The 23503-nt window shown below is 41.4% G+C and overlaps 2 protein-coding genes across 3 annotated transcripts; both read left to right on the plus strand.

The window, feature by feature from the left end:
- Positions 1 to 10044: 10044 nt before the first annotated feature.
- Positions 10045 to 13958, plus strand: LOC138623255 (protocadherin-8). 2 transcript variants are annotated; one of them, XM_069702665.1, is made up of 3 exons: positions 10045 to 12643; positions 12747 to 12945; positions 13261 to 13958. In XM_069702665.1, the coding sequence occupies exons 1-3, from the start codon at positions 10178 to 10180 to the stop codon at positions 13572 to 13574; spliced, it is 2979 nt and encodes a 992-aa protein (XP_069558766.1). In that variant the 5' UTR covers positions 10045 to 10177; the 3' UTR covers positions 13575 to 13958. The 2 variants fall into 2 exon arrangements, with proteins under 2 accessions (XP_069558766.1, XP_069558768.1); XM_069702667.1 differs by having other exon boundaries at positions 13206 to 13385.
- A 1125-nt stretch (positions 13959 to 15083) lies between these two features.
- On the plus strand, positions 15084 to 18518 carry cnmd (chondromodulin). Its single transcript, XM_069702425.1, has 7 exons — positions 15084 to 15156; positions 15317 to 15460; positions 16024 to 16164; positions 16282 to 16395; positions 16525 to 16678; positions 17110 to 17306; positions 17875 to 18518. The coding sequence occupies exons 1-7, from the start codon at positions 15085 to 15087 to the stop codon at positions 18100 to 18102; spliced, it is 1050 nt and encodes a 349-aa protein (XP_069558526.1). The 5' UTR covers position 15084; the 3' UTR covers positions 18103 to 18518.
- The last annotated feature ends 4985 nt before the right edge of the window (positions 18519 to 23503 follow it).

Below are 23503 nucleotides of genomic sequence, written 5' to 3' on the forward strand. Positions count from 1 at the left end.
TTCAGCGTCTCTCTCTTGGTTGCATGTTTCCATACAAACTGCTGTGCACAGCTGGATACCATGAAATCTGTGTAGTTTGCTCAGGCCACGTGGACGCACTGTCAGCAGTGATGTGCCGAATCAAACTGACAGTTCAGACATACAAAAAAAAGACCCCAAGATTATATGGATAAAGGGCCGATCATCCCCCGTTCCAGTCGGTGTAAATGTTGATAAAGTGCTCGAACCAGGCTGGAGGAACGGTTTTATAAACTCATATCTGTGAACTCTCCAATGTTTTACCCTCGTCGCTTTTTGAAGAGCACGCAAATCTTCTCAACTCCACAAGACATTTCAAATAAATTCTTCATTGGCCTGTCAAAATGCTTTTCCTCTCCCTTCAACACCAGCAAGAGACTACCGTGATCTACTATGAAATGGCCTCATTGTGCAGGGCATCAAGGATTCTATGGCTCCATCTGCGGGTGTGCTCTGAACTGTGAATTTCAGATTCAGACAGCCCAAGGCCTAGGGCCATGAGCCGCTAGCGCTGCTGAAGCACTCTGTTGCTTCACACATTTTGAAATTGGCTGACATGTTTAAATTTGCCATACCTTTGCTCAATCTTTGTGTGATTGCTCGGCGGAAACCCTGCAAAGCCAAGTGACTCAAGACCTACATGTGTCAGGGCAATGAAGTTCTCTCTTCTCCAATTTTAGTCTACATTTCTTGAGCTGCTATACATGCACATTTTGATGAGATTTATGGTATATAGATGACGGGCTTGTGAGACACATCAGCATATAACATGGTAATCTGAAAGAGGATATTTGACAGAAAGTTTTCCATTCGGTCTCAGATCCCATGGTGCTTTAATCCCTTAATATCTTACCAATAACTATTAAGGATTTAATGTCACTCGTACTCTGCTGGGGTTTTACTTGATTCACTCTCCGTTTTCCTGAACCCGGGACACGGCTGAGATTGACTGAGCCCATAAAATCGTTAAAGTCTCCTCTTTCGGGTCACAGACTTTGCAGAGACGGGATGTTCACATTCTGTGTAACAGGAAGTCAGGGTGACCAGTCACTACTGTACCCGTGTCATGTTAACCTCTTTTGACTTGCTTCAGTGGAACATGAAAATAAGACGTGAGATAATATCCAACTGTCACATATCAAATAAAAAAAATTAAAAAATGGCCTAAATAGCTTGTCTGGAATAAAGAGATTTTTTTAAATTCACTTTGTTGCTGATAGACTGAATTAAGCATTGTCAGCCAAATGGTATCCAAGCTCAGGATAAAGCCCCTAAAAGTGTGAAAAAATGTAGATCACACCAGCCAAGATAGATGAAAAAAAATGCTCGACATTCTAAGATCTCCTCAAAAATCCCCCAGTTAATTTTTCATGGCCGTACCTTTTAAGAGACATGTCAGTTTGATTTAATGTTCGGCTGACAGTTATTGGTTTTTGGTGTTTACGTCTTATCACTTCTGCAAACTGGGGAGGCCAATTTATACTCTGGATGCACATAAAGGGGCATCAAAAATTAAGATCTTGACGCCCTGGAAACATTATAAAAGCTTTCTATAATGCCGCTCTGTGTGTAATTGCTTATGCTCTTTTTGTGAGTGTGTGTTGAGAGGATAGCAGGCTTTTTAAAATGTATCAGTATTTTCTCTATTCTGTGTTTAGACTGACGTACTGCCACATACTGCAGAGACATTTCTGATGCCATTTTCTTTCCCGTCCTCCTACAGCCTCATCTGTAGCTTCGCTCAGTCACACACTGGACACCCGGACAGTTTGCATCTGAATGATGGAAGTGCAGGCTGGATGTTGTTGTATTTTTTCCCCTTTCTACTCCATTACTGACCCCCACAGTTTGCCTCCGTCTAGTTAGAAATTTTCCACAATAAACAACCAAGCTGCAATAAGTGTTCATTGACACATATGCTGGCACATTTGATAAAGAAAATCTTTAAAGGGGGGGCTTACAGTGAAGAAATTGTCTCAAATGGTTCAAAGGATTTGAAGTGGGAGAGGAGAGGATTGATGTTTGCGCTGCAAGCCCCTGAGTAGAACTGGCCCAGGGTCTAATCAGAGACCAACAACGCACCCCTCCCCAGGCCCTCTCCTTCCTCACAGCCATAGGATTTTCTCTCACTATTCAGGGGCTGATAGATGAGCCTCTCTTTGTATTTCAGCCATGCACTTTCTTAAATCTGAAAAGCCAATTCATCTTGGGCAAACGCATAAGGAGGAGGGAGTAAAAAGGAAAACTTCAAAACTCTTTTTTTTTTCACTCGTTGCCAGCACTCAAATGTCATTCACAGGCTACTCCTCACATTTAGTCTCTCCATCATTAACTGTCTCAGTGCTTCACACACATCACGCCCCTCGACTACAACTGAAGCCGAGCAAATTGTACCTTGGCTATTGCTCTGTTTTGTTCCCCACGTTGTAAGTTCACCATAGATTTAAAAAAACAAAAAAAACAGGAGAGGTGTGTGTGGGAGTGTGTGTGTGTGGGGGGGGGGGGGGGGGTATCACAAGGAAAGAAAAAAAAAAGGGGGGGGGTATGTTTTTGTTTCCTGATGGACCGGATTAATCTTTGCTTTTCAGGTACAGTGCTTTGCAGACATTCAGGCAAAGTAGTTTATCTATACTTGCTGTCAAATAGAATTCAAGCATTTAGCGGGCCAGACAAATAACCAGCGTAATAAATCATCCATTTTGATGTAGTAGGGCATCAGAGAGGCAGCAGCATGGACAGACTGTTTGAAGTTTAGGCACTTTCATTACACACATGTCAACATGTACAAAGTTTAATGGTCCTGTAGTGAACTGAAAGGGGGAAGGGGGTGCACATTTTTTTACACTTCAAGTCTCAAAATGAAAGCCTATTTTTTTTTTTTTTTTCCAAGAAGATTATTTTGGAGCCAGCAATACAATATACACCCCGGTATTTTTTTTTAATCCCACAGTGTCTCACTGTGCCCATGTGTTGAGGGAGAAACGGTGTCAAGTTTAATTAGCAAATTCTCACAGTGAATGTGGACACCTTGTTGACACATCCATTCCACATGAGCTATTGCTGATTCCTTTGAATACAATTTACATAATTATACCTCATCCAGCCCTGTGAAGCGCATGCCTCAAACATCATGTTGCTCGCAGCAAAACCACATGAGGAAATACAACCATATTAATGCTTGTGGCAAGAAAACACTAAACGCTGAAACTCCCTCCTCCATCTGCATTGTATGAGACATTATGGTCTCGGTACATTACAGAAATGACCCCCCATATGTGCACACACGTGCATAACACCATTTCCTCTACAAACATACACACCAAGAGAGAGAATCTCCCCGCCTGGGTAAGCTGACCTACATTTTGACAATGCTTTGCACTTACTGTACACATTTAAGTTTATCCATTTGCAAATATGCAAAGCGCATAGTGCACCACCTCTTTCCAAAACATAAATTCTCATTTATATGCACAATATTGCAAAACAAGACACACCGCCGGTGAGTCTATAAGCTTTCTGGTAACATTCAAAGTCAAACAACACCCATCTTCCCCAAAGAACAATGAAGCATGACAGTGTGAATTGCCAGAACGTACTGTCAGAGGGCTCCTCCAAAGCTCCCATCATTGAATTTCCCTCTGAATCATGTCTTGCTCATCTAATAACTTTGTTTATGTCTGGAGAGACACCCTGAATACCGGGATGCAGCTCTCGGTCCAAACATAAAGAGAGAAATGAAATCTCCCCTCTGTCTCATTGTCTCCAAACTCCAGGAGAAGAATCAATAAAACATAACATTGGCTTCCTTCTGAGTTTAAGGCTTCCAGTGAGGTTTGAAACCCCCGTGTGACATCGGCAGCTTTACTCTCGCATATGAAAACACCAGAGTTTTATTTTGATGTTTGAATTAATCAGCAGAGAGCATCTTCAGAACAAAAAGATCTGATGTTGCCTGTGGGATCTGCGGCCATCTGAGATTTCACATCCTGTATTTAAAAGCATGTTTTGAAGAATGCTTTTCAACAGCCCATAATAAGCCCAGGCGATCCGTAGTGCCTCTCATATGTGGCGTACACTCTGTTTTACCCCCCTTCTATACCACATATTTTTTAATGTCCTGATCTATCCCTTTGAGAGCAAAACTGACTGACTTCAAAGGCAGCGTGTTGAAAATTAGTGTTGACTCAAATAACCTCACTGCATCTTTAAACACCCCTTTCATGTGAAGGTTAAACCCACATGTGAACTGTGTCACTTCTGACAATACAATGGGGCAATTATGCCGAGCGGGTCAACATATGTAGATACTACTGCAAGACAAAGAACGGGTTTAAATAGGAGGGGAATGTGACCCCATTACCGTGTTATCTCAGAGGAGAAAAAAAATCCTTTCTGCTCCAACGCAAAGAAAAAACTGTTTGGAAATGAGAGAGTCGTCTGGCTTTGCGAACATTTACAATAACACCAGAAATAGCTGTTTTCATAGTGAAGTGCCTCGATTTGTTTGTGTTGAAGAGCCAGTTTGCCATTTCTGGAATCATGTTTATTAGCTTTCTTGCTGAGATTTATTTTGGAAGATTGATACCACTCTCATATCTGTCCATTAAATATCTGTCTACTGCCAGCAGATACAGGAAAACATGGGAAATCCTGCTTCCAGCAGCTCAGTAATTACCATGTTATATCTCATTTGTGTAATATTCACAAAAAGTGTACAAAAAAAACACACACACACACACGCACACACACACACACACACACACACACACACACACACACACACACACACACACACACACACACACACACACACACACACACACACACACACACACACGTGAGAGTGGTATGTTGGCAGGGAAGTGAATTAGTGCATTTCCCAAGACCAATTATTCCAAAGGGAAGAATTGGAGAGCAAGACATTGACATATCTACAGAGCGAGAAGAGTCTGGCTTCTGAAAGACGTGGCATATTGAGTTCTTAAAGGTAACTGATCTCCCAGTAGAGCAATATTCAGTTGAGCTGAGCTCCACCATAGTGTAATTTGCTTCTGATTTCTAATCTTTGTAAAAGAATGCAAAGCTAAGTGCCTTCCGCAAATGCAGACTATCATGGCATTTCTTCAGGCACATTATGGACCAGAGTGATTAGAGAACTTAAAATGCAAAGGCATCCCTTGAAACTAAATGCATTTACAATCCCATTAATTATGGAATTGTGTCTGTGGGCCAATAGTAAATTTGAAATATCTTTCCGTGCAATGTTTCTTTTTTTTCCTCATACATTTTTGGTTTACTGCTTGCTCCCTTTCCTCTCTTGGTGAATCCGTCGGTAACTTTCATGGAAATGGCTGCACTCGACATAATTATAAAACATTAATCACAAAATTGCTATCACCATTTTGCAATCAGCATCAGGCAGACATTTTGTTATGACTGATGCTTCCGACACTTAATTGCTTTTACAGTGAATAAACTGTTATAAATTGCCATCTGCATAAAGATGTAAAATCAAATATTAATATAAAATGCAGCTTGAATTCAGAGCCATTCAATGCTGTGCAAAGTCTTCCTGTCGAAGTCACCTTGAGCTAAAGTATCAGGATACAGAGACACTGCCTGAGTTATTATCATCTAACTGTCCGCAGAAACTCAGATATCTAGCTAAACCTTTGACAGGTCATAAGAAGCAAAACAAAAAAATCCATCAATGCAAGAAGAACGGACTGTATTTAATGTTTTCAACCACTACACGTTACAATTATATGTAAATTAAGCAACAACAAACTGGAATATACACACCATCTGCTGAATAACCTTTCTCAATGACAAACAACCATTTATTTATCAGAAATTCACGCAAACTTCTTCGCGTCCCAGTTCAAACTAATGCTGCATTGTAGTAAAATAATCCATCTATCACAACAACAGTTTGACCTGGTTTAATGTAATCCAAAGAGAATCGCCCACACTGAATCCATGATCACCTCCGTTCTCATTAAAGGGAAAATCAGCCTCCGTGACACGTGCCTCTAAATTAAGCTTTAAGAAGCAGCAACTCTTTATTAACCTGTTCAATGAACAATTCCCGCATGCTCTTCACTCTTTACTTTGCTGCTTTAAATATATAGTAAGATGTTATTTTGCCACACACTAATCTCTAAACTAAACTCTAATCTGAAAATGTGAGAGTTTCTTGTCTCACTTGACAAGACCTTAAAAAAAAATATTAACAAGAAAAGGATGAACTTCCTTTTGGCATCGAGAGACGGTAATGTCAGTCTAGTCCTCTGGTCCAGACTGACACATCAAAGTATCAAGTATGAAATGGACTGTCATTCATGAAGATGTACGGTTGGATGTCAAAGTTTGGGCGCCCTTAGAGAAGTTGCTGTACATACATAGAAAAAAATGACATGGTGGTTAGCATGTACAAAAGTTTTGACACCCGTTGGCTGGTCGCAGACAAACATTTGGCCTTAATTGACTTGTTAGGACATATGAGTCCGTTTTATAAATTCCCCGACTCTTCGAAACACGGGTTCATCTGAGCCATTGATTGAGGATTTGAAAACAAAGCAAATTGATGCCTATAAAGTAGAAGGCACTGTACAGCATTTGAAGTTCTTCCACAATTTCTAAAATGTCGTCGAAAAATAGCAGTTAAGGGGGACAGTGGAAGTAAAGACAAAATCTGGAAGACCCTGAAAACATTCAGGTAAAACTGCACATCTGCTGAGAAAAAGGAAACAACACCCACGTATGACTGCAAAGGACCTGCAGGAAGGTGGAGCCGACAGTGATGAAACACCGATGCACAAAGTAGGTTCTACACGTAAGCATCATCATGAGGAAACGTTCCCTGATAAAAGGCAATGTCCGAAGTATGTAAAGCAACATTTGGACAAGCCAGAGTCGTTTTGTGAACAAGTGCCGTGAACAGATGAAGCTCAAATTGTGCTCTTTGGCCACAACCACCAAAGGTGTGTTTGGAGGAAAAACAAAATATCAGCATTTAACAAAAAGAGCACGCTGCCATCTGTTAAGCATGGGGCGGAAATATTTCATATTTGGGGTGGGCGGGAAGTATTGGGGTTGTGTTGGGTGGCAGCTAGTGTCACAGAAAATACTACACACACAGGAGGCAGAAAATATTCTACTAAATATCAGTAAGTCCTGGAGACAAAGGTCCTAAAGTCAGTCGAGACACTGAAACTTTAGTCTCAAATCCTGAGAGAAAATGGGTGTTTTTAGCAGCTAAATATTTAATTATGTTCACCAGGTAGTCACTAACTTTGTGTGCCTGCTGTTTTTTTTGTTTATGTTCAAACTATTGACTGGTGCGTCTAAATGTACTCGTATGAGATACATGTAACAGCACCAAACATCTAAATGGACCCAGACGTGAACATTAGCAGGAAATAAATGACAATAAATTTCATGCATTTCAGTGGGAAGCCTGTGAGAATGAACTGTTCATACCTAATTGTTTTTATTGCAAGTATAAAGTTCTTCTCAGCGTACCTGAATATCTGTATACAAATTACACAGTACTTCACAGATAAGGCGGTGACTATATGCACATAACATATTTAGAAGTCATGAACATTCATTTAACAGCGTATTTCCATCTGAGTGGATATATTTGACGAATTGCTTGTGCTTCAAAGAATATTGGCAGCCTTGGTGTGAATCTGATCATCAGAGGATTAGACAAATTAATTACTGTCTGTATTTAAGGCACATTTCATTTATTAGCTCACACCAAAACATGATCTAAACACAGTTTATTTCCCAACGTGATAATATTTCCTTTAAGAAATATACACATTCTGTCACAGTTATTCTTCCCATGTAGGAAAGCTTATAGTATGAAATCACCCAACTACTTCTGTTGTTTACTGCAGCCTCTCTTATCTAAATGTGCCTCTGTGGACTCCCACAATGTCTCAGATCATTTATAGCATTATTATTTCTGATTATGGTAAGTGTTTCAACCTCATGGCTGACTAATGAAATGTTATGAGCATGGATTTATTTAAAAGTCAAAAGTAAGTAGTCAGAGACAAATTGTGAGCAGACTTCTGTCTAGATGCTGAGGAAAGAACAACTACACTCTGTGTTTCTCTGTAATCATCTAAACTATGTACTCTCAACAGCAGCAGAACAAAGAAGTGAAAAACCGTAATAATACTGCCAATATTTACTCTGTCAGATTTAATAAAGTCTGCCAAGGGTTGGGGAGAACAAACTAAAAAGAACAGACATGCGTGCACACATACATGATAGACATTAAATTAAATCAGATGCTTGGTGAAAATTCAGAGACTTTTTTTTCTAGGTTACTGCTTATATTTGCTTTATAACTACCACTTCCAGCTAACATGTTTTAAAATAAGGGTTGACATTTACAGTAGCTGTAACGATACTTCACAAATCCAATAGAACAGGCTCGCTGCTTCAGTTCTGCAGTAAATTCAACATCGGTGAAGTGCATGTTGTTGAAACTGTGCCAAAGAAAGTGTAGACATAATTCTGTGGTTCAATTTTAAGGCTGTAGATTGTGATGTTGATGTATTGTACCCAATTTTAGCACTTGAAAATATGTACAGAGTTCCCTACATGGCCAAAAGTATACAGACACCCAAAGGAAGCATGCGGACATTGCATCAATAACTGGTTCTTCAGTGACAACCACGGGTGTCAATACTCTGACTTTATCTCCCTCTGCACTTCCAAGAAGGCTTTTCACAAGACTGGATGCAGAGATTTGCTCCCATTCAGCCACTTATCAGTGAGGTCAGACACTGATGTTGAGCGATAAGGTCTGTCTCACAGTTGACATCCGGTCATTCAAGGTGCTGAGAAAGGTCAGATTGATGTTTCTGTGCAGGCCAGTCAAGCTCTTTCAAGTAAAACTTGGAAAACATTTTCTTAAAGGACCTCAATTTGTGCAGAGTTATGTTGAAATATAAAAGTTGCCTTTATTAAATGCTGCCAGAGTGTCATTTGTCTGCTGTAGCCTTAAGGTTTCCCTTAGGTGGAACAAAGCAGCTGCAAAACAACTGCTAACCAGCACTGTTTATGGACAATGGTGTTCACATTATTGTGGCAATATAGGTCACCCCTTCATACAGTATAATCCATGCAAGGTACAAAAAAGAACATCATATTGCAGTGCACTAAATGTTAATTGAAGACTTGATGTAATTTGAAATTCATAGCGGTAATATAAGTAGTCAGCAAATATAGTGAATGGTTCCCATAAACCCAGAGACAAGCAGCAAAACTGTGATTTGGAACTATAAAAAAATTCAAATTCAAATTCAATTGTGTAACTGGGTTATAAAATAAAGCACCCATTCATCTTAAATTTCAAAGTATTTCCGGTTTTACCTCCAGGCTAGTTTAGGTCTTAGCCTCTTAGACGCTGATTTATTTTTATTTTTTTTCAGTACGACCAGATATTCTCAAAAGCAATTCAGCTATTGCCGGAGATCAAAAGCATCTCTCCTCCCTCAAACAGGAGATGTGGATATTTTCATGCGGATTTTTCTCGTGATAATCAAGCTGTTGTCAAGCTCTGTAGAAAACCAGACTCAGCTCCCCAAAAACAATAGAGGTGGTCTGGTGAGGACGTGCAGACATATTGCAGACATGTGAATGTGTGCGCGCACCTACTCGCGCCGAGGCACGTTCAACAGACAATAACCTAAACATCAAAAGAAAAGAAATAGGCTTTCAGTAAATAAATCCATCACTCTGTAATGGCTGTAATAAGACGATAAACAGTGCAGGAACTATCTTCTAGTACTGGCACATCTTTCTGTCCCTTTTTTTCTCTTCTGCAACTTCCTTCAGTGTGCAGTCTAAAAAAAAAAAAAAAAAACAGGCTTAGAGCTTCTTTTTTTCTGAAGGGAGTATTTTTAATTCTAAAGCGAGGGATTGGTCACACTTCGTCTCATTAGCATGAGGAGCTGTATAAACCCCGCCACTGCAGAATTTTGAGCTGTGTTGAAGGCGAGGCAACAAGCGTGTCTGACTGGCTGCGCGTAAGGAGCGAGTAACTTTCACTTTCAGCACAGTTCAGTTCATAAAAGCGGGAGCTGTATGGAGAGCTCGCTCCAGAGGTGAACTGCTCTCAACTGTTCAGCACACAATGGGGCTGCTTTCCGAGGGAAAGATTACTACGAAGATGACAAGGGGCACATTTATAACTTATTGGCACCGGTGGATTTTTATATTCTCAATCCATCAATTTTTATTTGCCTCACGGGCTCAGTCCGAAGGAAATACTGTAAGATATCAGACCATGGAGGAGGACGCGCCAGGTACGGTCATCGGAAACCTTGCCAAGGACATGTCCTTGAGTCTGTCTCATTCCTCCAAGAGCAATTTCAGGATGATGAAACAATTCAACGATTCATTTATCAGGGTAAGAGAAAGCAACGGGGAACTCATTGTCGGGGAACGAATTGACAGGGAAAGAATCTGCAGACACACTCCACAGTGTCTGATTACTTTTGACGTGGTTAATTTCTCCAAAGATCGCTACAAATTGATTCACGTGGAGGTGGAGATAATGGACATCAATGACAACTCTCCGGAGTTTCCAAACAAGGAATCTATAGTGGAGATCTCAGAGAATGCAGCAGTTGGGTCCCGTGTCCCTTTAGACCCAGCGGTGGACGCTGATGTCGGCTCAAACTACATCCAAAGCTATCAAATTTCTGTAAACAGTCATTTTACTATTGATGTGCTCTTGAGAGCGGATGGGGTTAAATATGCGGAATTGGTTCTAATGAAAGAGCTAGACAGAGAGACTCAGTCATCATACACCGTGGAGCTGGTCGCCACGGACGGAGGAACCCCGTACAGATCGGGGTCAACAAAGATAACTATAAAAGTGACGGACTTTAATGACAATAGTCCTGTTTTTGACCAGAATAGTTTCTCCGTCAGTTTGCCAGAGGACGCGCCGGTTGGCACTGTTATACTGGACTTAAACGCAGTTGATGCTGATGAGGGTTTAAACGGAGAGGTCGTCTACGGGTTCGGAAAACAGGTTTCTCATGAGATCCGAGAACTTTTCCAAGTGGATAATAAATCAGGCCGCCTGACGCTCAGGAGCCCTGTGGATTTTGAGGACAAAAGCACCTATGAGCTAGACGTGCAGGCGACCGATCTGGGACCCAACCCGACCCCCTCCGTGTGCAAAATCATAATTCACGTCACAGACGTTAATGACAATGCCCCAGAAATCAGTATCACCCCGATGACCTCCATCACGACAGGCATTGCATACATCAGCGAGTCGGCAGACAAGGACAGCCTGGTGGCGCTGATCAGCACCTTGGACAGAGACTCTGGCGTGAACAGCCAGGTCCACTGCACGTTATACGGCCACGATCATTTCAAACTCCGGCAGGCTTACGAGGACAGCTACATGATCGTTACAGCTGCAGCCCTAGACAGGGAGAGGATTAGTGAGTATAACTTGACGGTCATGGCTGAGGATTTTGGGTCACCTCCACTGAGAAAAATCACTCAGTACACCGTCAGACTCAGCGACGAGAACGACAACGCCCCTCACTTTGCAAAAGCTGTCTATGAAGTTTCAGTGGTGGAAAACAACGCCCCCGGCGCGTATATCACCATAGTTGAGGCCAGCGACGCGGATCTGGGCAACAATGGGAAAATTACTTACAGGCTTGTGGACAGTGTTATCATGGGATCCCCACTGAATACCTTTGTGTCTCTTAATTCGGTGTCTGGCTCTATATATGCACTAAGAAGTTTTAATTATGAAGTGATGAAACAGCTAGACGTACACATTCAAGCAAGCGATGGGGGGTCACCACAGCTGCAGAGCACAGCTGTCATCAGATTAAAAATAGTTGATCAGAATGACAACCAGCCTTCTATCATAGAGCCCCCCCTGTACAAGGGATCTGCTGAGGTTATCCTGCCCAAAGATGCACCTGCAGGTTATGTGGTAACCCAGATAAAGGCCACAGATGCTGATGAGGGCATAAATGCACAGCTGTCCTTTAAAATCACCGAGGGCGGACACCTGGGTTTCTCTATCAACAAAGACACAGGGAAGGTGCACGTGAGTCGACAGCTGACGTATGATCTCACAGACAATGTCAAAGTCACAGTGTCCGTCATTGACAATGGATCTCCCGCGCTTACCTCGACAGCCATTATACACTTCAATTTCATAGAGGGTACTCTGCCTAGTTTGCCTTCCTTGGCTCAAAATGGCAGCAAGGAGCTGTTTGAATGGGACATGTCCATAGCCATAATCATTGTCCTGGCAGGGAGCTGCTCTCTCCTCCTGCTGGCTATCATTCTCATCACAACCATTTGCAGCCGTCGGAAAAAAGAGACGAGGGAGGGGGGGTTTGATGAAAAAGAAGACATACCAAATGTGGAGAAAGTGGAGAGCGGTCACATTGATTCATTGATTGCCAACCACAAAGGCAAAGTGTTTGATACCCATCCATTTCCAGAGAAACCTCCATTGGCCGGCAGCAACGCAGCAGAGACAGGCTGTGAGGATGGCAGGCAGACAGCAGGCATCTTTGAGTCAAACAGCAGGGTGATGGAGGGGAAATTAAAGGTATGTACATTTGCAGATATATTTAAAGTACACTTTACACTGACTTTGTTGTCTTTTGTATTTTGACTCAAAATGTGCCTGGTTGTGTTTGTTAACTTTGCAGGGTTATTCTACACTACCAGGATACGGGAAAGAAACTGTCAGACCAATAACAATATGGAAGGGCAATTCATTCACAACTATCTCAGCGAGAGATCCCCACATCAGTGGCAAGGACAGTGGAAAAGGAGACAGTGACTTCAATGACAGTGATTCTGACATAAGTGGGGATGTGCACAAAAAAGAGTCGCCACCAATGAACAGTGAGTGTCACAAAAATGTAAACATAAAATACAAATTTAGACAGAAAATAAGACCAAATGTAAAGGTGAAGTGCATGCAGTGATGTGACAAGTATGTCTTTGTCTTCATGTAGTTTGATTTCTATTTGAATATAGTACAGAGTCTAAACCATATCCAGAACAGACTGTACCAGTTTCAAAAATCTATTTTTCTAGTACATTGGATACATTACGATCGATTTACCTTGAGCTGACTTTCATTATTTGACATCCCCAACCAGGTGAGCCAGCAACTGTACTCATGTTACATCCTGACAGCACTGCTGTTTTCCACAGGTCTCTGGGCATGTACAAGTGAGTGCAAAGTGTTGGGACACTCAGACCGATGCTGGAGCCCCTCAGCTACAAGGCCCAACACAAGCCTGGCCTGCGGACCGCATCTGTCAACGTTCTCCAAGACTGCTTCTCTTCCCCGGGACACCAGAAGGGAAAACTACTACCCAGCTCACATACCCAAAACCAACGGTCTGCAAAGTGTCTACGAGAAGGTTCAACACCAGGAATTTGATTATATCCTTGTTGGTCCACCGACACCAGCCAGAATACAGGAAACAGATGAAATATCCATCCCTGAGTATACAAACTCATAAGGCAGCTTAAACGAAAGACCAAACAGTTATTACAATGAATTTTGTCTTTATACTGTACAGTACTTTTATCTTAATTGACTCTATGTTGGATTGTTGCAGTGTTTTGTAGTATGTCATGTGTCTTTTGGCTCATATAAGACTGTTCATTGTATCATGTGTAATATGCAAGATTTTCTACATTAATAATATATTTTTCATAATGACTCAATGTAAAGAAGAATTTTATTATGAATTTTTAAGAGCATGTGTTAGTATTTAAGGGGCATGACCTATGGACAATTAGGCTTAAAAAAAAAAGGGCCTTTTCTGCTGTGGAAAACAATCAATATGAAAGATTGCCATGTTTGTGGTAGATTTTATCACACTGTTGCACAAATAAACTGTTAAAAGCAAAATTGATTTACTGTTCAATGAGCAATCTGGGCATTGAGTACTGTCAACTGTAATCTTGTAAACAGAGTACAACCTATTGTCCTGAGGAAATATAAATGCATAAAGCATACAGAATCACCTAAATTAGCCGACTGAATTTAAGGGCTTAAAAACCGCAATAAATAAGATGTGGTTCTCCAACCGTTACAGTTAAACTGGTAGCGAGCATAAAGTCAGTGTCATTGTCTTTTCAATGTAGACAATGTAGTTACTGTGCTGTCTCAATTTGCATGCAAATATTGCGTTGCTGATCAAATGCTCTTACAATAACACATTTTTCAAAGGTCAAAGATTCCCCTCACCTTTTGTGATTGCCTCGCAGCTTACCAATTATCCCCAAAAAATAGATTTAATCGGTTTCCAAGCAACAGCAGCACAGGATATTTCAATCTCTTTTCTTACTATGTTGGTGTTTTTTAAGTTTAGATAAAGACCGAGTAACCTTGACCACAAAATTGACTTTCTCCCATCGTCAAATCAGAAAAAAATTATAATTAAGCAAAGGTTATATCTGCACGTTTGTTGTGTAGGAACATAAAGACCTCAGAAGACTTGAGGACTATGAAGCCTCCTACACAAAAGTTTGACTACAGATAGTGCTGCTCGTTTCTGCCGCCACTTGTAACAGAAAGAGAAGCATATAAATGTAACCTATTAGAGGTGGGTTATCAAATGAAAGAACGAAAAAAATGCCAAGAAAAAACATTACCTGAAAGCATAGCTGACTTAATAACAATTTAATATAGTAATATATTTTCCTTTCAAACACTCACTGCCTGAAAGGTCAGACAAATATCCTTTTTCCCAACCTCTCCATCACTGTCTAACAAATGACACCAGACAATCTCTCATGTGCTGCTTCTCAGCTGCTTCAAAAGTCTTGCTTTAGTTTGGTTCCACAGGGTGGCACACCTTGCTTTGGGCAACAAGAACAGCCAGGTAACATTCAGACGAAGAATCTGGCCTAAGTAATTTCTATCAACTGTACGTCATTCACACTTTAGTGTAAAAGAGCCTTCTGGTGGATAAGCTGACTCTCAAAAGAGAAGCAACTAGAGACAGAATTATAGGGGACATGATGGGAGAGACGATGGAAAAAGTCCAAAATACAACTCATGGATCTTGCTGTTTTGAACACTACAGGCCTCCGGTAAGAAAGTCTTAAAAAGTTTTTGATTAAAAATAGAACAGACATCCGTGACATGTTAATAAAGCTGTCGACTCTTTAAAATTATAAGCTTTCCTGGGATGTTCCTCCCGTCCTAGTTCAATGTGTGTCGTCTCTTACCTTGTTTACTCTGAACTTTAAGGGGCAAAGCGCATCCAGCACACCAACCTCTGCGACACTCGGTCATCTCCTGAGATTTAGAGCTGTGGTTCTTATTGTCGCTGCAGTTTTAATGCTGTGTGCGTCCACGGCGGCTCTCTACCTGTGGAAAGTCAGCAATAAAAATGTAAGTGTCGACAAAGGACCGCTGGAGTTATTAAAGTGCTCCTTCAATGACCAATATCTCAAAGCGAATGTGAGGGCGATGCTTCTGGTGGGAAACAGACCGGAAGTAAAATCTTTCTCATGTTAACATTTTTAACAGGCACGGTTGTTTGCAATGTCTCGATACTGTCACAAGTTATGTATGTAAATGACTGAGAGGCTACTCACTACTCAAAAACTACAAAACTGTAACTTTAATTCTGTCTACAACACATAAAAACCACATAGACTGATGTTGGAACTCTACTTCATCTTATAAGACACAGCGTAATGTTTATTTGTGTTCTAATGAGCACACCTGTAGGGCAAGCAGCCCCATCAACAGCATCTCTGGTGGTGCTTTACTCAGATTCTCAGTGTGGTAAAACTACAGAGGATTTTCTGCAACAACAAAAGAAAAACGACTGTGTGGGGGAATGGGATGAGTAACATGCAGCTCGTTTTCAATTGCTCTTCTTTTGTGTTTGCTGTACTGTGATTGACATAACTTGACTAATCTTAACGTCCCACTTTGAATGCTGCCAGGTTTATAATGTTCGTTACAGTATGAACATCAATGGGGAGGTGAGGGAAGGCTCCATGGAAATTGATTCTGACAACAATCTGGAGAGATTTAAAACTGGGAGTGGAGCAGAGGAAGCTGTGGAGATTCATGACTTTCAAATTGTGAGTGAGTTTGTCCTTGTTCTCTCTTCCTGAGGTAGTTCAGCTGAGACCTTCTGTGTACTTAGCAAAGTAGCGAAGCTGTGAGTGTAAACATGGCATCTCTGTGATTTGGTGCAGGGAATAACTGGAATCCGCTTCTTTGGAAGAGACAAGTGCTATATAAAATCCCATATCAAAGCCAGCCTTCCACACATGGGAGCTCACAACAAAGAGACGCTGATGTTTGACCTGGTATATGCACACTGCTTGATATAGAACGGTGCAAAGTGGAAAAAAAAAAAAAGAGAAGAGATTACTGTATGAATTTATTTTTTCCATTTGAGTAATTCAAGGACATATTCTTCCCCCCCCCCTTGTCAGACAGATAAAATAATGCCAGTGAGGTTTGATGAGGAGTTCCTCATGTGGGCTGCAGCAGAGCAGCCGCTGAAGGATACCAAGTTTCTGAGCAACAAAATTCTGGATCTTTGTGGGGGTCTTCCTATTTACTGGCTCCGACCTATGTATCGTAAAGGTTTCCTTCTTCTCTTTTTCATTCATTGTTTCTCTGCATCCAACAAACTCAAGGAAAACCAGACTTGTATTGCTGTCTATTCCATGTCAGTCTTTTTAGATCAGTTTCATAACTTATTAAAAACCTTAGCAGTGACTGCCCTGCTTATCTGCTGACACACTTGTAAAATTTACAGCCTTGTGTAAGAAGTTAGTGAAACACTTGAACGTACACTACATTTGGAGTCGAACAGCAAAAAAAAGACTCGCAAAGGCTTGTATTAAAAAAGAATGATCTTGAAATATGCAAGACTGCTTGATATCACTGCTGCTAATTTAATTATTCAGGACATCTGAGACAGCTCCAGCTATGTAGGATTGAGCTCTGAGGACATGTATGGCATCTTGTGGATGTTGACCCAATACTCGTGCCTCCTGTGGCTGCTGTAACAGATGGGGAGAGGAAAAAGAGAGACACACAGCGAGTCACACGGCAGTTGAACATGGAGGAGTTGGAGGCAGCTGCTGAGGAGAGGGACCCGGTGAGTCAGACAGAGCACGACACCTCCAGAGTTTTGGAAGGGGAGGAAGAGGAGGAGGGGGCGCAGTCGGCAGCGGGGTCAGCATACAATCCCGAAAACCCATATCATGTGAGTAACAACTTCATCAACACCACTGTTTGTGATAAACAAGAATACAGAGCTGGTGAATTTTTGATTAACTATCAAGAGGCACATGCAGAGCCCTGAAGCAACCCCTTAAAGTAACATTATGCATTGAAGTTTCTCTGTTTTGTCAACACTTTTTCAGATGACTTCATATCACCATCCTTGAGATGCCAGCCTTGTTAAAAATGTATTCTAACAAAAATAGAAATACAGAGTGTGTTAAATGTGTTAACCTGGATTCAGTCTGTCAGCAGTGGGTGGCATATACTTAGGCTGCTGCTAAGGTGTCATGTTGGCAGCTTTAATTACAGGTCACCAGGGTAATATCTGCCATTCCAACTTGATGAACTTATGAACTGAAGTGAAAACTCCCAGTGGTTATAAAAATTCATGTTGCCTTAGAGAACTCGAGTCACATGTTTGGGACGGATGAGGAGTTTTTGAAAAACATTTGAATTGCTAATGAGAATATATTTAAAAAGTAATAAAACTTTTTTTTTTTTTTTTGAAGTGTGCTCTTCAAAATTAATATTGCTTCATATAACTGCAGCACAGCGGAGGGGCCAAGGAGGAAGGCGCCATGACCTTTGACACCATGTTAGACCACCAGGGAATCTGCTGCTCCGAATGCCAACGCAGCTACACGCACTGTCAGCGGGTATGCGAGCCGTTGCGTGGCTACTGGCCTTGGCCTTACAACTACAGAGGGTGCCAGGTAGCCTGTCGAGTCATTATGCCTTGTCGCTGGTGGGTGGCACGCATTCTTGGTGTGGTGTGAGAAAAAGCACTGCGTTTGTTAGGGAGCATGCTTTTAGCTTTCCTGCCTTGAGGTCTCTAAACATTCAGCATCTATTCAGATGTGCGTGCAGATATATATTTTTTTGACGGTAAATAATGCCAGAAAGCTATGCCTGTTAGCGTGATATGTAGATTGTGAAAAATTATTATTTATAGCATAACATCTACACTAACTGGGGCACATTTTTCATTTTTATAGACCCACTCTGCTTCTTTGCATACAGTGGAATTGGAATACATAAATGTCACATTCTTATTTGCAGTAACAGATGCACAAATGAGCACATTCATTTTTATAACGTGTAATACTAGGGCTTAAAGCACTGTAATGTGTTTAATGGATGGCTTGGGACTGAATCCAAAGGCTCAGCAGATCATGTACCTTTTCTGACTGAACAGGCTTCAATAAATTCTAATTACAGTATATGCTGGCTTTGATGTGGATGTTTTTTGTGTCACATGTTGTTTCCATGGTTCCACCGGGTGTTTTTCTGATAAAACTGAAGTGACAGCTACGGTTGCCATAACTTCCATTCACAGCTCGGAATCAGTTTGAGGGCAATACAATTTGTGCACACTGACATCTGCATTGATGTGAACTAATGTCAGATGAGTGTCATGGCAATGATGGAAAATATTTCCATAAAAGTGACATTTTTATTAAATAAATAAATCAATATTTTTTTTCGATGAAAAGAGAAGCCTGTGAATGCTAAGCTTCCAAATAACACGATCGCACAGACATGCTTTTATTGTTACACAGCCGTTGTTGGGGCTTGTGGTTGAGGCTATTTGCAATACCTCAAAATTAAAAGAAACCAGATACTATCTCTAAAGCCACATGCCAACTTTCTAAATAATTGAAAGGAGCCATGTTGTGATCAAGACGATTTCACAGAGGGTGATCCAGGCACATCAAATTACAACAGATGTGAAATTGCACCATATCTGCCACTAAAGCTGCATTGAAACTCTGGAAGCAGTGTGAGGAGGCAACACAAAGAGATGCTTGTCTTTTTGCTTGGAGATTTTTCCTGGTTTTCATGGGGGTAGAGGTGCTTATCACATCTGCAGTGCTGATAAGACGGCCTCTGTGCTTCCGTAGGCTATATAATATTAATCCCTCTCCCACGTCTGCAGATACACTTAAAGGAAGGTGACAAGCATGACATATCCAGGACCTCCTGATGGCTCGTGCTCTGGAGTGCAGCCGCTAAAAGAGCCCCAAGTACCCTCAAGTGATGTAAATTTGCAGGGGGAGTCCAATTTCCATCACAGTGCTGTCACTGCCATGGTCATTAAACTAAATCATCCCGCTGTGTGTCACACAGCTCCCATTTTAAAGTCCCCTCAATAATGGAGTTATACTTGGACTGCAGATTGCAGCACAACAGTGAATGTCTGACCTGGCAGCAGCTGTAAGACTATCCTGCACATTATTTCATCTTTAGAAATCACAGACAGACAGCGTGTACGGGTGTAAGTTACACCTTGGAATTATTAATCAACCGAGAAACCTTTTTGTGTACTAGATGTGGCTGCTGCAGTTCGACAGGACTATAAAATGATCATCTCTAGCAGGGGTGTGCCATAGTGTCGTCAAAAATATTCGTATCATCATTAAAAATGATTTTAAATATTCACATTGTGATAATGGCAATGATCTGACTTGTTGACGTAATGACATCAGACCGAGTTACGGTACGTAATGTAAAAGATCAGATTTACCACAAACCACAGTATGTTAGTTCTTAACTATGTGAACTGAATGTTTGAAGGCAAACTGTTACATTTATGCTAACATAATGCTTAAAACTAAAACTTTAGTTACGATTGTATTCCCTTAAATTAATAATAAAAAATACTCAGTGCTTTGGTTGATATCGTCCAAAAAAATCTTATTGCAGAAATATCCTAAAATATCATAGGACCATATTACCCACTTCTACTAAACTGAAATAGTAAGAAGGTGTTTTATGTGCATGTTGTTTATGGTGGTTTTCTTGGGTTTCATTCAGAACATGTCGATAGAAGACAAAGAGCTCTGAGTTTAAGCTATAGACAAAAGGAGATGAAAAACGCAACACTAAAAGACAAAAAAAAAACATCACCACAAAGCAACAACTCAAAATGGCATTTAAACTAAGAAAAAAAAAAAAAGACACAGCTCAAAACAACAGCAGTTTTGTTATCCTGAGGCCCTGTTTCTAAAGAACTTGTTTCCCTTTGCCATTCCTCTCCTAAGAAGAGAAATGTATCCCCGTTGAGTAGAAAAGACGAAAGTGGTGGAGATCAACTTCAGTGTGCGAGACAGTGGTGCCTTTTTGTTTGTCTCCCCTCTGGAGCCAGGCTTACCCTGGGAGCCCTGGAGGCCAGGGAACAAACAGAGCTTTGTGAGCACTGACCCACTGTGCCCAGCAGCCAGACTGCAAACCTTCACTCCTGTGCTAATAGGAAACCGCAGATGAGGAGTCCGTATAGCTGACGAGGGAGGGGAGCTTTCTCGCATCCACCTGTGCTTTCATCATTGCCCATCAAAACAAACGCAGGCAGTCGGGTTGCTGCGGTGCTCTGGTGGTCACCGAGTCGAAAAGCTCTTTCACTTTGTGTCCAAACTCAACACAATACATTTTGGAAACCTCAGTGGGTGATTTATTTTGTGGCTTGGAGTTGTACTAATCAAGCCCATGCACTCACTAGAGCTCCCCATAAATACGTCAATAGGCTGTCATAAATTTGCCTGTTGATGCCCGAGAGGCATTAGAAGTGTGAACAGAAGTGTGAAGTGAACCACTCTAGTCAATGTGTCCTACATTTGATGGCATGTTTTCCATTACATCCAGACATGGATGAAATAAACAGTAGTGACAGTCCATTTTGCACCTTAACCAGAACACAGAAACCCTTTTAGGCAAGCTCATTATGTTTTTCTGCAAGAAAGCACTGCAATACATTTATAGATGCTGGCGTCGTGAAAAACCTGTTACCCTCAAATTTGCACCAGCAGTAACAACCCAGGCTCCCAACATTTGTCTTTTCTTTTCTCCTGAGTGGTCAGAAATACATGACTGGATGAAGGGGGGGTGGGTTCTGGTACAAGGCTTAAATGCTTTTTAATCCCATGGTTGAGTGACCACTTGCAGTTCTGCCCGGTAGTAGGACTCTGCCTGCCATTTGCAGGTCTCGCTGAAGTTTCCCTGCCATTGGCTAACGTATCCGCTTGCCTCTCTCCTTCTTAACACACCACTTACATTCTGGATTCGAGCCCCAAATGGCCATTAATTAAATGTGCTAGAATTGTATAAGGACGCCTGTTTTGCGATTTTACAAAGTTAAAACCAAGTAATATCCGTAGACCCGCCTGCATTCAGTGAGTTATTTTCCATCAGGCGATTCTCCTGGGTCACTCAATTACCCTGCACACACTGCAGGGATTTTCTTTTCCCTGTGTATTGCACTTGGTTGCATGGTGTCCTTGTTACACTCAAATAGAAAACCTGCAGTGTGGTGAGGGTCTAAATTGGACACAGTGCTGGAATTTGCTCCATTGTTTTCCTTGGCATACACTGTATATGTGACAGTTAGTGTGGTGGAGGTATCCGACCTGCACTGCATGTCAAGAGTGTCTTACAAGAGGTGGGCAGTTATCCTCAAATCACAGCAGGCATGGGCACTCAGAGAGGATACTGTGTAATCTACACCATAAATTAGACTACCTCACCTACACCACTGTTTTTTTTTTTTTCACCCTGTCAGTGCAATCTTATTTGAAAAGTCATGCCGGTGGGATTGATATTAAAAGAGTTCCTCTCAGAATATGGCATTTGTCTAAACTTCAGTCACTGTAGGATGTACCCCAGAACATGCACATCCTCTGGTGGGATGCTTAAAAAGAGCTATAGATAGCTCAAAGCAGAATCAAATCAAGACTTCACATCTACAAACTGTAAGAAAAAAAACAGCTCCTCCACAAAGCAATGTCAAGAGGCTTGCCACATGAAAGAAGAAGTTGTCTAAAGAGTTGCGGGAAGTACTGACAAAGTTTATGAAGAAAAAAGTAAATGTGTTTTTAATCCTCAGCAGCACGTGCAACAATGAGGGAGACTGAGCGCTTAGATATGCCACCCCGGGGGCAGGCTCTATACTTAAGGCTTACAACAGCCTCATTATCTCCCTCAACTCACATCAGATCCTAGCAGCAGTTTGTCACAGGCAGGCTCCTCTCTGCCAGTAGGCATCAGACCAATCCTCCTGCAACACTACTGTACATAATTGCCATATGGACAGCATTTTGAGCCAGACTGAAGACTAAAAAGCCCTCCAGGCAGATTCCCCAGATAACTAAATGAATATTTTATCTCATTTCCATCTAATTTGCACCGCATTATTATACAGAACTGAAATTTTTAATTAATTGATAGAACAGATCAAACACAGGTTTACACTTTGATTTTTGGGAGCTGTTATTTTGATAATTTGCATGACTTTTTTCCCATGCCAAGCTCAGAATTTCCGCATCTCTATAAGGAAGCACTATAATAAAACATACAGCAAATTAATAACTGTCAGCGCACATGAAATGCCTGTCTTGGTTGTGTGAGCAGTTCCAGTGAGAAGTCCTTTTACCTGCCACCCCACTGATTAATTAATTTCACACTGTTTAATTAAATCCACAGTCTGGGGAGTCTGGGCAGCACCGTGGGGAGCCGTATTTGAGCCTTGTGTGCACAGAGATTACGAAAGCAGGTCTGAGACTCCTGCTCTCTCGCTGATGTTGACACTGACGTCACCCTTCCCTGAATACCAGAGCTTGATTGTGTCAGTGGCATCTGACAGTTGTGAGCTTTTACTGCTGGGGACATGATAGCACAGCACCATTAGCTGATTATCACCTGGCATTTACATTAAGAAGAGCTGAGCATTTGATAGGACCGGGCACAAATTAGTATTTGACAGGAGCGTCTGACGAAAATGTGCTGCTGCTGTGTGCAAACCTGAGATTTCTCTTAATTTAGTTAACTGTACAAATACAAATTAAAGCCATCCAATTTGTAGTAACAAGGAGATTTGAAATGGAAATCACACTCTAAAAAAAACTTAAAATAAGAAGTAAGGGAACCCGGCAGGACTTATTCGAATACATGGACCATAGATCAAAAACAGGACAGATTGGCTTCAGCGTAGACGAGCACATTGAACTCCCGTATCATGTCCAACGCTGATGCATCCAACAGTCAAAGCCTCAGAGAGAGTTTCTCTTATGTCAGAACAGAAAGAGGTGTATGAGTGTGTGAGCACAGCAGGCAATATGACCGCGTGGGCTGGAAAGCATCCCTGTTCTCATGAAACATATTTTTGGCATCTCTAATCACAAACAAACA

Source organism: Brachyistius frenatus, unplaced genomic scaffold (genome assembly GCF_029030835.1).
Source record: "Brachyistius frenatus isolate BFR_SWC_R1_liver_20210118 unplaced genomic scaffold, ASM2903083v1 Contig_42, whole genome shotgun sequence".
Classification (NCBI taxonomy): Eukaryota; Metazoa; Chordata; class Actinopteri; family Embiotocidae; genus Brachyistius; species Brachyistius frenatus.

Coding starts and splice junctions, on each gene's coding strand:
- LOC138623255 (XM_069702665.1), top strand. CDS start 10,178: ATGGGGCTGCTTTCCGAGGGAAAGATTACTACGAAGATGACAAGGGGC. Junction 12,644..12,746: donor TGATGGAGGGGAAATTAAAG/GTATGTACATTT, acceptor TTAACTTTGCAG/GGTTATTCTACACTACCAGG. Junction 12,946..13,260: donor AGAGTCGCCACCAATGAACA/GTGAGTGTCACA, acceptor TGTTTTCCACAG/GTCTCTGGGCATGTACAAGT.
- cnmd (XM_069702425.1), top strand. CDS start 15,085: ATGGGAGAGACGATGGAAAAAGTCCAAAATACAACTCATGGATCTTGC. Junction 15,461..16,023: donor GGAAAGTCAGCAATAAAAAT/GTAAGTGTCGAC, acceptor GAATGCTGCCAG/GTTTATAATGTTCGTTACAG. Junction 16,396..16,524: donor AGACGCTGATGTTTGACCTG/GTATATGCACAC, acceptor CCCCCTTGTCAG/ACAGATAAAATAATGCCAGT.